Source organism: Silene latifolia, chromosome 11 (genome assembly GCF_048544455.1).
Source record: "Silene latifolia isolate original U9 population chromosome 11, ASM4854445v1, whole genome shotgun sequence".
Lineage (NCBI taxonomy): Eukaryota > Viridiplantae > Streptophyta > Magnoliopsida > Caryophyllales > Caryophyllaceae > Silene > Silene latifolia.
In genome coordinates, this window is record NC_133536.1 from 199,363,597 (window position 1) to 199,377,779 (window position 14,183).

Consider the following 14,183-nt stretch of genomic DNA (forward strand, 5'->3'; position numbering starts at 1 on the left):
TCCACATTCCAAATATCCAATCCAGTTTCTCCTTGACCCATACACGGAGTCTTCAAATACTTTGCTAGCTAGAACGGGATATACCCAATTCATCCTTAGGGTCCACTTTTAGGTATGCTCACATGACAAGGAAATTTTTACAAAATTAGTTACACCTCTTTGGTCTTTGATCAAAGGGAGTTATCTCAAATCAATTCTTCGAGTCACCAAAGGAATATTACCCTTGTGACCCCTGCACTTTAAGGTCCTAACAACATAGCTTAGGCATACACTTGAACAACGAGCATGGTTTGATTTCACCTTTTCAGGTGGATACGTAGGCAGTCCTTTCTTACACAAGAAGGATACAACCACAACACCCAAACAAAATTAACCAAACCTCAGAACTACAATCTGGTTTGATTTCACCTCACGTGAATACGTAGGCAGTCCTCAAGGACACAACCATCTCAACCATCACAATTTTCAACCTTCCAACCTCAATTAACATCCCTTCCACAACCAACACCTCTATACTGGGGGCTCCTCATTGTCGCCCAGTCTCTTTTTTACCAAATTCCAAAGTCATATTCTCATCCTGGGGGCTTCTCTTCCGAGATGCCACCCTTCCTTTATTCCTCTCTTATTTTAAGCCAAGTTAGTACTCGGTCCGGACAATGACAAGGGTCTTAGATCGATTCTCCGATTTATCGTGCCTCAAGAGGGGTCTTTTTACAGCAAACGGTGGTGAATGATGTCCAAGTAGACAGATGATCCATGGCTTATGCCTTACCTTTATATGCCTTCATCATTCTTGCAATTCTTATACTTTTGGAACCGATACGCATTGTCACCCACACTTGACTAGGGTTGCGCATACTTAAACAAAGTCTGTCAAAGTCATCCCTGTGTCGCATCAAATCTAAGTTAGTGTCGCGTCAGTCCAACCTAAGTCAGTGTTTCATTTCGCGTCCGTATAAGGTCTATGCCGCGTCAGTCACATGTCTAGAGCCCATTGAATATGCATAACGCATTACAAACGACAAACTTCTTTGAACAAGTTTTAAACGACTTTGAAAAAGAAACAACTTTTGCAAAACCTATATGTTTCCTCATTCGAGGTCCATGTGATAATTGCTTACGTGCATATATTAGATTACATTCTTGTGTGGCTACTAACCATGTAGGTAAGTATCAGAAGTAGTACTTTATCAAGACCTCGCTTGCCACAACGAGCGAATACTCTTTGACAGGTGTTTCGACACACCTCTATTCTGTTCCCCCAATGAGAGTACACGGACAGACTTTCCCTTTCGAGACATGGAGATCAGTTCCCAAGATTTATTCCCCAACGAGAGTTTGCTTGAGGACAGAAACATGCAGATTCCCTAGAGTAATCACCCAACGAGAGTTTGCTTGAGGACAGAAACATGCAGATTCCCCAAAATCATCGTTTTATTCCCCAGTGAGAGTTTGCTTGAGGACAGAGAGAGGCAGATACCACCAGGTGATCCTTCATATATTTAGGTAACCCTTTTCAGGATAAACCCTCATATTTTTCAGGTAACCCTTTTTCAGATAAACCCTTCGAGATCTTTCGAAACTTACCTTCATATCCTTCGACAACCCTTCGATGACCCTTTGGGATAATCCTTCCTTGAGCCTTCCTCCCTTCAGATAATCCTTTATTTCTTCAGACACTTCAGGATAATCCTTTCAGTAACCTTCAGATAACTCCTTTTCAGTTAAGTCCCCTTTCAGCCTTCCCTTTAGAGAGAATTATCCTTTCAGCCTTCCCTTTAGAGAGAACTATCCCTTCAGTCCTTCCCTTTAGAGAGAGATATCCTTCAGAGTTAGCCTTCAGAAGTATTAAGAAGTTTCTTCATAATCCATGTGACCCCTAATGCCTTCAGACACCAAGTTATCTTCAGACCAAAGAGTTTTGCCGAAGCGTCTTCAGTTCCGTTTCACCCAGGGGTATCTCAGGTATGGTCTCTTCTTATGGCTGGCGAGCTTCCTTACGTAGTCTAATGGACTTTAAACGACCTTCCCCAATAGTCGACAGACTCTAAAATGTTCCCGACAACAGGTCCTTGGTTCAGACCCCTTGAACCGCCTCGCGTCGTCAGGTTGTAATCTTCGATTGACCTGATGGCTATACTTTGACTTTCGCCTTGTCCAAGCCTCAGTCAAAGTGGGGGGTCTGTAGACACCTCATTTCTGCACCTCCCGCAAACACCCGGTGATGATTGGGCCGCATGTTTGGTACGCGGAACGATTTGTGACAGTTCGTAAGATTATCGTCAAGTGATTGCTCAAATATTAATGTATACCTCTTAGTTGTCATCTACGTGCCGATACGGTCGTTTTGACAGTAATTAGAGTACATTTGGAGTCCGAGTCTAAAACCGTCTCCATTTTCTGATAATCATTAAATCCCGAGTCAGAATGTTCTGGAATGTTCCGGATATTTCTATTCCATATTTTAATAAATATTTCACAATCTTTATCTTTTGGTAAACAATTTCCCGTAATATTCATATAAAGTATAAGGAAAACCAAATTATTCCGTCCTACCATAACTCAAACACGGAAATCTTTCTTCCGCAGGAGGAAACCACTTGGGAACAGACGTAGCAGGTGTTGCGCCTCTTCCAAGAGACGCAGTGCTTGCTGCGCCTCTTCCCAAGTCCTATTCTGCGTAGTTTTCGTATCTTTTTCATATCTTTCTGAGATTCACTTCCAAAGACTCTCCGAATACCCTATTCCTTCACGTGATTAGTATAAATAGGAGCCTTCGCTCCTCATATTTCTCACGCGAGTGTCCGCCCTTCTCTTCTCCCTTTGCATTCTAGACTTTTGTTCTTACTTTTTGGCGTCTACGTGCTTGATCTTTCGACCACGTAAGCTCGGATCCTTCTGAGTACCAGCCTCGTTTGCATGACCAACCAATTTGACCAACTCCACATCAATCAACATAATTAATCTAATCATTTTCCTCTTACGAGGGCACTTTCATTACATTCGCGTCGAGCATCACTAATCGATATCTTAGTCCTTCTCGTTTCGTCAAACATGTAAGTCTGAGGGTGTAAAACTCTCTTTATTTATTGTTATTTACTTTTTGTATAATCATCAATTGTAAGGTTTATGTCGAAAATACCTTGTTAAAACCGATTTATAAAACCTTATCTAAAAACCCTTTTTTACGGATTTCCAGTAGACAGACGTTGAGAAAGGACGTAGCAACTGTTGCGCCTCGTCGAAGGAGCGCAGTTCCTGCTGCGCCTCTTCGTGAGGCTGCCGCAGTTCCTGCTTCCTTTCTTCTTCCTTCGTCTTCTGTAATTCGTCAAATTCTTATTTGTTTTCGTTTGTTTGTTAATTCTGCGTCGTAATATCATAATAATTCACATGTATATTGTTTATCATTCATTAGCATGTAATTTATCATTAAATTCGACTTAAACCCCAAGTAATCAATATTTGCGGGTTTTCGTCACTAAATTCAATACGAGTTGTAGAAATTCGATTTGTTCATATTGAGTTTCTGTAATTCGATCCTTTGATATATTTTCATCTGTCTATTGTCATATTCGTCATTAATTTGTCGTTAATCCATCATGTTTAGTTTATTTCATTCACCCATGTCACTAATTAATCGTTTGTTCATGTAATTAATTCGTTTAATATTCCGTCTCATCCATGTTTTATCGCTTTCATGACCCTTAATCACATGTAATTAATCCATTAATCACTTTCATCCGAGTAAATAATTTAATCAATCATTAAATTCACCAACGAGTATTAACAACACGCAATTCCGGCTTCACAGCCAGAATTCAGGTCAGGAACAGACGCAGCAGCTGCTGCGCCTATTCCAAGAGACGCAGCTCTGTTGCGCCTGTTCCGGGTTGAATTCTGTCCCTGAACTCCGTTTTTGCCTTGACTTAGTTAATTAGCTTACGTATTAATTAACTATTACTCGTATTATCACCTTCTGTTTTGTTCGTTAATTCTTTCTTTATTCTTTTTCTCAAATTATCCGTTTTAAAGGTACTTTCGACATAAATCGCTAAACCCATTGTAATTATTGTAATCTTCATTATTGTAATTTTATTTATTTTATTTATCATATTTCTTGTATCATTTGTATGCCTTCACATGTAATTTAACTTAAATCCTACTTCGACATTAATTGTATGCTAAATTATGTGTTAACCGACTTAGTCTAATCTTCACATGCTAGGATTAAAACTTGGATGTTGCATTGCATGCATATAATCGAGGATATATCAAGTATAGATGATGTCCCTAATCATTAGTAGAGGCCGCTATCGAGGCGGACGGGATTAGGTGTTCGATCAAATGAGCTTCCTAATACGTACCCTCACCCCTTACTCCAGATCTCCGTGAACACCCGTGTTCATTGGCATCCACGAGAGTCATTCTAGACATAGAATGCTAAGGGTAACGATTGCTTAGTGTTCATGTCTCTAGTTTATGTCTTGACATGACACGAGGTATTCGAACGGTTCCAATTTTCCATAAAAATTGGTGGCGACTCCACAAATGCAAACGCTTGTTTCCCAAGCGCCCCCGTGGCCCATTGTCCACAGTTTGGCGATTCTGTTGGGGATAATACACTTACGTTTAGCCAAGGGTGAAACTTGAACAAGGTTAGGGAATAGTTTGTACAAGACAATTGTCGGTTTTCATAACTCGGTCTTCCTAGATCGTTTCACTCGGCCTTCCTAGGCCCAACCCAACCCATTCGACCAATCGTCCCGTCTACACGGTCCTAATTCTTATTTGGGCCTAAGGATGGATAGCGATTAACGTCATCCATATCATGGTACTTACTCTTGTTTGTATCAAGGACTTTCACTACTTGAGGAAATGGACTAGGAATCGGCCTTACTCTTGTTTGGTACGAGCCTCTCCACAGACTTCGGGTTTGATTGTTCGGTATGGCAACCCACCCTTTAAACCAAAACCCATTTAAATGCACTCAGCATCCCGTTATAATGCTTGTATGAATGTTTGTACCTTACGTGATCACCATTTCTAAACGAAACCATGACGATTTTTGTAAAAATCAAAACCCATTTTCAAATGAAAACTTCGAAAAGGCCATTAATTAGCGCAAAACCCAGTCAAAACTCTGTCCGTTTGTCGAGTCAAAACTTCGGGCCTCAAACCCATTTCAAAACCCGTGTAAAAAAAACGAAAAAAGAGTCCGAAAAAAAAAGAAAAAAAAGAAAAAAAAAGAAAAAAAAGGAAGAAAAAAAAACAAAATATTTTCAACCATGTAAATGTAAATATGTAAATTCAATTGGGCTAAGTTAGAGTCAAAGTTCAAACCGACTATGTCCTAGTCGAAACTCTGTCAAATCATAAACTCGTCTTCCTTTAGATTTTGGGTCTTTTCAAATTCAAGTCAAGTCCTAAGGCGTCACGCCGTCATTTTGGACTCCCTACCCTAATTCAGTTAGGATCTAATCATTTTCGACACATCGAGTCACACGTTTTGAGGCTCTACACACGAGTCTCAATGGGCCTCGTATTTGAGTCTAAACTACAATAGTCTTCTTAACACCTATAAGCAAACCTCGAGTCCAGAATCAACATGTGTCATCAATAAAGTCAATCATATTAGGGTCACTCCGTCAGAGTCAACACTCGAGTCTAAAATCGAGGTCAAACACCGTGAATCCAAACACGAGAAGTCACTCACAACATTTCCTGGATTCACAAGTCAAGAGTCTAGCCATCTCGTCTCGTCGTGTATCCTTTGTTTGTTGCTCTAGTATGCGTGATCCCATGTCAAATCAAGTTGTAATGCGCATCATTTTCTTCTCGGTAGGAATTCCGCAATTTCCAATGAAAGTGTTCAAGAACGTTTATCTGTCGTCATCGAGGGACTAAGTACTGCAGTCATTAAGCTTCAGGCCATCATCGAAGACTTGAGCGCTCGTGTCATCAATATGGAAGACAAGATAGATATGATGAAACCTTTACCATCTTCTCATACCCCAAGGCCAGGGCATAGCTTCAACACAACTAACCCATCTAAGAAGGCCAATGAAGACAAGGGAGTTAACCTCTTGGAAACTCCACCCAGAAGGCTGGGACGAGCTTATAGGGAATTCGTTGACCTCGGAACCACATATGAAGTAGCTCTACGAAGACTGGTTTCCCAGGGAAAACTTCATCCAATCGGACCAACCCCAGACACCACGAAAAGATATTCCCTAGATGGAAGGGCGATTCATATTGTCAGTACCATCAAGGTAGGGGACACGATACGGAGGAATGCTTTTGTCTAAAGCATATTATTCAGGATATGATCGAAGATGGCAAGCTTCCTGTTGGAGCTTGTGTCCTACACAAATTAGTGTGATAACATTTGTAAATCTCTTACAGGTTCACAAAGGTATACTTCGTATATTTAATCAGTTGATTAACGTTTACCTAATAACGGTTGGCTTGCTAGAAAGTTTGACGTTATTATCATACAGATGGCGGTGATCAACTGGTCCCTAAAGGTCACACCTATAGGACGTGTTTGAGAAATGTGGTTATAGAAATATAATCACATTGATGCCCAAAATGACTAAAAGGTTAGTCAATGTGTTGATGAGATAATTATTTAATAAAATTAAATAATATTAAGTTGAGGCGAATTAACTGTCAATTCGTAAATTAAATATAATAAGTTATATTTAGTTAAATATATTTAATGTTAGCTTGGACGAATTAATCTGTTAATTCGTAATTAAATATAATCAGTTATGTTTAATATCAACAAGATGAATGTGTCATAGTGGTAATAGTGAGGGTACACAAACCAAGAGGTCATGGGTTCGATCCTCACTAGATGACAATTCAACACACTTTATATATTTTTGGAAAGACCAAAAATAAGGAGAATAATCTCCTTATTTCGGTCAGTTTGGCCGAAATTAGGAAAGACTTTCCTAATTGACTCCAAAATTTCGGTCTGTATAAAAAGAAAAGGTAGAGAATTATTTCTACCCTAATGCTTTTTCTTGACCTTGCCTCCTCTCTCTCATCACAAGAACACAAAACAACTAAATTTTACAGAAAATTTTAGATCGATTTCTAGCATAATCAAAGGACATATCTCATATCGTCTTGGGTGCAACTAATAGGCGAATATCAATTTTGATATTGTTCTTAGGCCAATTTTGCTAGGACCGAAGGTTAATTCTAAATCTTTTATACTTTGTTTATGTATTTTGTTTATGACCATTGATCATCATTGTTAAATCGTTATAATCCTTCTAAATTAAGGGAAGTATTCAGATTATTTCCCACAAGTGGTATCAAAGCATTAGGCCACGATTTTATTTTTGATGATTTTCATAAAATATGTATGTAAACAATAGGGATTTTGAAAAAAATATTTTTAGGGTTTTCGGCTGAATTTTTTTTTGTGCCGAGAGAAGTTTTTTTTCGGCCTGTTTTTCCTTTGTTGATGATTTATTTCCATTTGATTCATATGAATTATTGTTTTAATATGTTAAGATGATAATAAAATGAATTTTTAGATACCTTGATTTAATTCGGATTAAATTAAATTGTTAATGGAATAATCATGTCGATGAGACAAGAACTTGTTTTTGCTATATAGTTTTAGCATATAAGATTAATCATGTTCATTAATTCACTTGCTAAAAAAGTGACTTCAGCATCAAAATTCAATGAGTCTCTCTCTAAGATTTCTAGAGAGCTAAACTCTCCAGGAGAGCTTTTTTTCCTACTGTAGCTAGCTTTTAATTGATCCTCACCTAAATCCCTCTTTTTCGTTTCCCAAAATCTTAATCAGTTCTCTTTTTTGATCTATTGGGTATTCCCTTATCTGAATTCTCCTAACTACTAGTTCATTATTACCCAGCTACCCTACTAAAGTTGATAATCATTTGAATTAGGCGTTTTGGATTGGGGCTCGAAACCCTAATTTTGCTACCTGCATTTCCTCTGCATTCTGATTTTATTCTTTTTTTCGTTTGATCTTCCCAAATTTGCAATCATTCTGGATAGAGTGTATTAATTGGTAGTTCATTTATTAGAGTGGCTCGAGGATTTATTCGAGCGTTGGTTGGGTCTGAGTTTTCGCTGATTTGAAACGTCAGGGATTCTTGGCACTCTGCTACGAATTCCAATAGTTTTCTTCTTAGTTAAATAGCTGGTATGGCTGTAGGAATTTCACCTCACTCATCACACTTCATTGATCTTCTTAGCCACAAGATAAAATCTCGCCACAAAGTACAAAATCAAGAGTCCTTTACAAAAACACATTTTCAAACAAAACAACCTTCTACCAGAAGGATGGAGACTGATTATGATATGCATAACTCTTCAAACTCTCACCAAAACTTTCATCAATCTCACCCTTCTGCGGCCTTTAACCCTATGAACCCTTTACACGCTAATTTGTGGAGGTACCCTAGATCTGGGGGAGTGATCAACATTGATCCAGCTGAACTGGGGCAATCTAAAGCCTTCTGGAGCTGCTGCGTGTTGGGTTTCCTTGTTGATTATCGGCTTTTTGAGGCGGAGCTGATTAATGAAGTGATTAGAAAGAAGTGGACTACAAAGGGAATCATCACTGCTTTTAGGATGGGTGAAGTCTATGTATTTCATTGTACTGAAGCTGATGATATGGAAGGATTATTGCAAAGAACTACTGCAACAGTTGATGGTGCTGTCATGGTATTTTCGAAATGGTTCCCTGATTGTGTTCCGCGTACTGTTAGGTTTCCGTATGCTGAACTCTGGGTGCGTATCTGTGGGCTACCTTTTGAATACCTAACAATGTCAGTGGCCCATATTGCTGGTAAGCTTCTTAGCCATAATTATCAAGTTGAGCCGTTCCACCTCGTACCAGATAATGATTACTTGAGGGTTAAGGTGCGTGTTCAACTCAATGAGCCTCTGATGCCTGGCTTCTTCCTGGCTATGGAAGGGGGATATCTTTTATGGGTCCAGTTTAGATATGAGGAAATTTTCAAATATTGTATCAAGTGTGGAAAAGTTGGCCATAAGGGGGCTCAGTGTAGAGAGCCTCTTATGGCTGTGGTGGCTGGTATAAATGGTATGCTTGATCGATCAGTGGAGAATGGCTTCCCAGTTTTTCAGACTAACAGTACTCACACCATGTTTAATCTTGACTTACGTGCTACCCCATCTACCACCAAATTTATTTCCTCTAGAGTCAGACTTGGTAGGGCTAGGGGTCTTAATAGAAGAAGGAGACGGTGGGAGTCCCCAGAGAGAGCTGTGGACTTTGATTTGGGAATTACACCGGGGGGGGAGGGTCCTACCTGGTATGTCTTTTTTGCAGTCACAGCACAACCTTTTGCAGGACCCGTTGTTTTTCAGGTTGGCAATGGCATGGACCACAGTGGCATGGGAATGGGACAGGCTGGGGGTGATGTTAATACTGGGGGGGTGCTGGTAACAATTCTGGAATACAGAATGAGGGGAGGGATGCTGAGATGACAGAAGTACAGGTTTTGGGAGATGTAGGGACTATTGGAAATAATAATGATGCCCCCCTCTTAATCAGGATGTGGAGATGGGGTTGGTTAACCATCCACACCCGGGGGCAGGAGGGTGGTTAGATGAAGGGGAACCAGAAAATGAAATGTTTCACAGTGCAGGTGAAGAATTGGAAGTCCAGGAGGATCTGAACATGCTGCAACAGGGGGTTCTGGCTCAGATTCAAGCAGAGGATCCGTATGTCATTTACCCTAATCATGACACTCTTTTTGGTGCTTTGGATCGTGATCAGAGGCATCAGGCAGCTATTCAGAATAGAATTGAAGGGGACCTAGACTGGGCTCATATGGAGGATGAGCATAGGGGATACAACCAGACTTTTAACCCCCCTGCTGAGGGGTGGATTTCAGTGTACCATTATCCTGATGGGTCTACTAGACAGGTGGGCCAGAGTTCTAGGCAAGGGGAACAAGGCTTAGGACAGGCGGTTGGAGCTGAGGATGAGGCAGCTGGTCAGATGATTGTGGCCATGGAGGAGGAGACAGCTGAATCTGAGGGTGAGCAAACTGCCCAGACTGCTGCTGGGGAATCACAGGAATCAGAACCAGCTATGCCAGGGGAATCTCAGAATCAGTGGCTCTCTGATCCAGCCTCAAGTGACCCTGATTTACCTTCTGAGAGCTGGCCTGAGGAAGAGATCATCGTGATTTCATCAGATAAGTCAACAGCAGTCACTAATACTTTACAGCTTGCAACAGGTGATGGGGTTTTCAATGGTCAGTCTTTGCTTTGTTCTCAAGAAGCTACTGGTGATGACTTGATGAATCAGAAATCCAAACCCTCTTTCTTTTCTGAGGGGATTGTCAGGAAAGGGCATGAATTAGATGAGGGGTCCTCCAACCTGATACCTCTGGCGAGGATTGTGCAGATGAAGACTGATGAGGAACTCAGAATGCTGAAGGGCAAGATGCCAGTGAAGAGTTCTGAAAACAATCTTTTTGACATACCTGAAGTGGGAGCAAGAGCAAGGTTAATTGCTGAGTTACCAGTGGGTAACAATTCTGATAGTTGTATGGGTCTAATTGATGTGTACAGGTTCTCTGAATTTAAGGATGAATACAAGGAGGAGATTAGAGGTGCAAGGAAAAGGAAATGCTGTACAGATGCAGGGGAGTATATCATCCCAGAAGTGGCTAAAACATCTGTTGAGAAAGCTAAGGAGTATTTAAGGCTGATGGCAAAAAGGTTTTGCGGGGAGGGGATCCAGAAGACAGAGGTGACTCCTAAACCAACATGGGGTTTTAGGGTCAACGTTGAAGATGTGGTGATGTTGGAAACCAGTGATTCGTCTCTCCCATCCGTGAATGGGGGAGGAACAGTTCCTGATGATGATGGTTTTGCGGAGGTTGGGCCGTCACAACCTCCTCTTTCACCATGATGGGCCTAGTGTGGAATTGTAGGGGTCTTAATAATACGCTCGCCCCTACAATTCCCAAAATAAGAGCGTTATTAGGTAGTAAGTATTATGATTTTCTTTTTTTAATCGAAACAAAATGTAATGCGTCTCGTATTTTCCCAATGTTTAGACCACTAGGTTTTGTGAAGTGTTTTGGTGTTGATGCCGTGGGGGCTTCGGGTGGTCTATGGGTAGGATGGCGCAAGGAATCGCATATGGAGTTGGTCAAGGCTTGTAATAATTTTATTATCCTCTTAGTGAAGAAATATAATGGTCTTTTATGGTATTTGGTCCTTGTCTATGGAGCCCCATGTGTGAGTTCACGCGCCTCAGTCCTACGAGATATTGAGGAATGGAGTAAGTCTTGTAAATACCCTTTTCTTATGGTTGGCGATTTTAACCAAGTTGAATATAGGAGTGATAAGTTGAGTAGGAGTCAAAGAACTATAGGGGGGCTGATGATTTTAGTTTATGGAAAATAAGAAATGAGTTAATGGATATTCCTTTCAAGGGACCACGGTTCACGTGGTGCAATAACAGGAAGGGTGATAAACGGGTTTATGAGCGCATTGATAAAGCATATGGGTCAAAGGATTGGTTTACTCTGTTCCCAAATACCGGTATTAAACATTATCCCATCCAAATATCGGATCATGCGCCAATAGAAGTGGATTTAAATCTTGTGGGAACTTCTGGCAGTAAACCTTTTAAGTTGGACGCTTGGGTCTTGGATCATGAGGCGTGTATGGAAAAGATTCAGAATGCGTGGAATACGGAGGATCTGGGCTCTCCGGCCTTCCGTGTTACCAGGAAGTTATCTAGAGTTAGGACGTGCGTCAAAAAGTGGACCTTAGATAAACGAGCTGAATGGCACGGCAAATGGGATGTTTTTGATCAAAGGTTGGAACATGGTATGGATTTAGCCATTACTGGTAGTGGGGAGGAGGAGTATTCAAGAGTAAATGAGGAAGTAACTGATTTTGCCAAAGCCACGGCTATTTTCTGGAAACAGCGTGCCAAATTGAAGCTCCGGGGCCGGATGGCATTCCAGCGGTTTTTTACCAACGATGTTGGTCCATGGTTAAACGGGATTTCACGAAAGCTGTTCTGTCCATTCTGAACTCAGGAAGGCTCCTAAAGGAGGTAAACCGTACTTTTATTACTCTTATTCCTAAAAAGGAGAGTCCGGAGGGAGTGTCTGATTACCGACCTATCAGCTTGTGTAACGTCATGATGCGGGTTGTCTCCAAATGCATTGCAAATAGGTTGGCAAAAGTCATGAACTCCTTGGTCGGGGAGACGCAAAATGCGTTTCTCCCGGGAAGGAGCATTAGCGATAACATCCTAGTGGCTCATGAGGCAATTCATAAAATATCCAGCCATAAAAAGGGGAGGGCTGGTGTAGGAGTTTTTAAAGCAGATATGAGTAAGGCCTATGATCGTATTCGATGGGATTTCTTAGAGGCGGTCTTGGAAAAATTCGGGTTCCCTCAGCATTTGAGGAAGTTGGTCATGAACTGTGTCACATCGGTTAGCTATGAAATCCTTGTAAATGGAGTTCCACTTCCCCAGTTTCGGCCCCGATGTGGTCTACGGCAGGGAGACCCTCTGTCACCTTATCTGTTTATTCTGTGCATGGAGGTTCTAGCCAGTAATGTCGATCATGCTCATGACCTGAATATGATTCATGGAGTTCAACTTGTTAGGGGTACTCGGCCTATTACTCATCTCTTCTTCGCAGATGACTCGGTCTTCTTTTTCAAGGATAAGGGAGACACTGTCCAACATCTCATGGGACTTATTCTCGACTATTGCGAGGCCTCAGGACAACAATTAAACCTCGATAAATCTGGGATTTTATTCAGCCCTAATACAACCTTGGCTAAGGCACAAAGGATGTTGCAGATCTTCAGGATCACTAAGAATAAGGGCATTGGTAAGTACTTGGGGATTCCGGCAGAGTTTACAGAATCCAAAAAAGGTATTTTTACTGCTCTTATTGAACATGTCACCAAACGTATCTCTTCTTGGAACGGAATTTTTCTATCACCAGCGGGTCGCCTTACCTTAATTTCATCGGTTCTATCCAATCTTTCAAATTATGTTCTATCGGTTTTTAAAATTCCGGTAAGTGTGGCAAAAAAGATTAATTCTCTTTTGACACAATTTTGGTGGACGGGATGTAAGATGGGTAATAACATCCACTGGTGTAGCAAAAACTTTCTGAGCTTATTTAAGAGTGCGGGAGGGCTCGGAATCAGGAATGTCGAGTGTCTTAACCAGGCCTTGTTGGCCAAACATGGATGGAGGCTTGTCTCTGGGGAAAACTCTTTATTCTGCAGGATTTTCAGGCAAAAGGTGTTTGGGTCTCAGGTTTTCCAGCACGATTTGCACCCCATCAGAGGGACTGGGAGTTCGTGGGGTATTCGTAGCATTCTACATGGGCTGTCTTTTATCCTAGATAATTTTGGTTGGAAAATTGGGAAGGGTTCGAGGTTGAATGTGTGGACCGCTCGATGGGTGGGGGGGCAAACAACCGGAACCAAAGGATATGTGGCTTGATCTGAACAATAGCCACTTGGCAAGTTTGCAAGTAAGTGATCTTTTTGACCAAAATGGTAAGTGGAATGCTAATTTAATTAGCACAGTTTTCAAGGAAGAGTGGTCAAGTCACATTCTTGCCATCCCACCTTGCGAGCTTAGGGTGAGGGATAAGGTTTACTGGCCGTTTACTAAGAATGGAGCTTTTACGGTTAAGAGTGGCTACGGACTTATTTTTCATAACTATATGGCCGCAAGAAGCTCCATTAAAGACAGGTCAAGAATTAATGACAGAGGGAGAGAGTTCTGTAGGAAAACGTTATGGAAATTACCCGTTCCGGAGGTTTGGAAAATTCTTCTCTGGAAGATTATTGTAAAGGCTCTGCCTATTGGTAGTGAGTTCCTGAAGCGTAAGCTCGACATCGAACCTTTCTGTGGCATGTGTGGAGAGGGTCTGAAATGTGTGGAATCCATGGAACATATTTTTCGTGATTGTAGTCTTGTTCAACGACTATGGGCGACCTCGGATTTGGGAATCCGGGTGGAAAGTGCCGAGGGGCTATCGGTCACGGAATGGATTTATGACTGTATGCGATACTTCTTAAAAAGTGAAGGGGGCGAGGCCAAGATGATTACTTTTATGGCCATCCTGTGGGGTGTGTGGTCGTTAAGAAACAGGGTC

At 41.3% G+C, this 14,183-nt stretch overlaps 1 protein-coding gene across 1 annotated transcript; it reads left to right on the forward strand.

The window, feature by feature from the left end:
• Positions 1-11,453: 11,453 nt before the first annotated feature.
• On the forward strand, positions 11,454-12,080 carry LOC141614646 (uncharacterized). The gene has a single exon (XM_074433393.1). It carries the CDS (start codon positions 11,454-11,456, stop codon positions 12,078-12,080), a length of 627 nt encoding a protein of 208 aa, XP_074289494.1.
• The last annotated feature ends 2,103 nt before the right edge of the window (positions 12,081-14,183 follow it).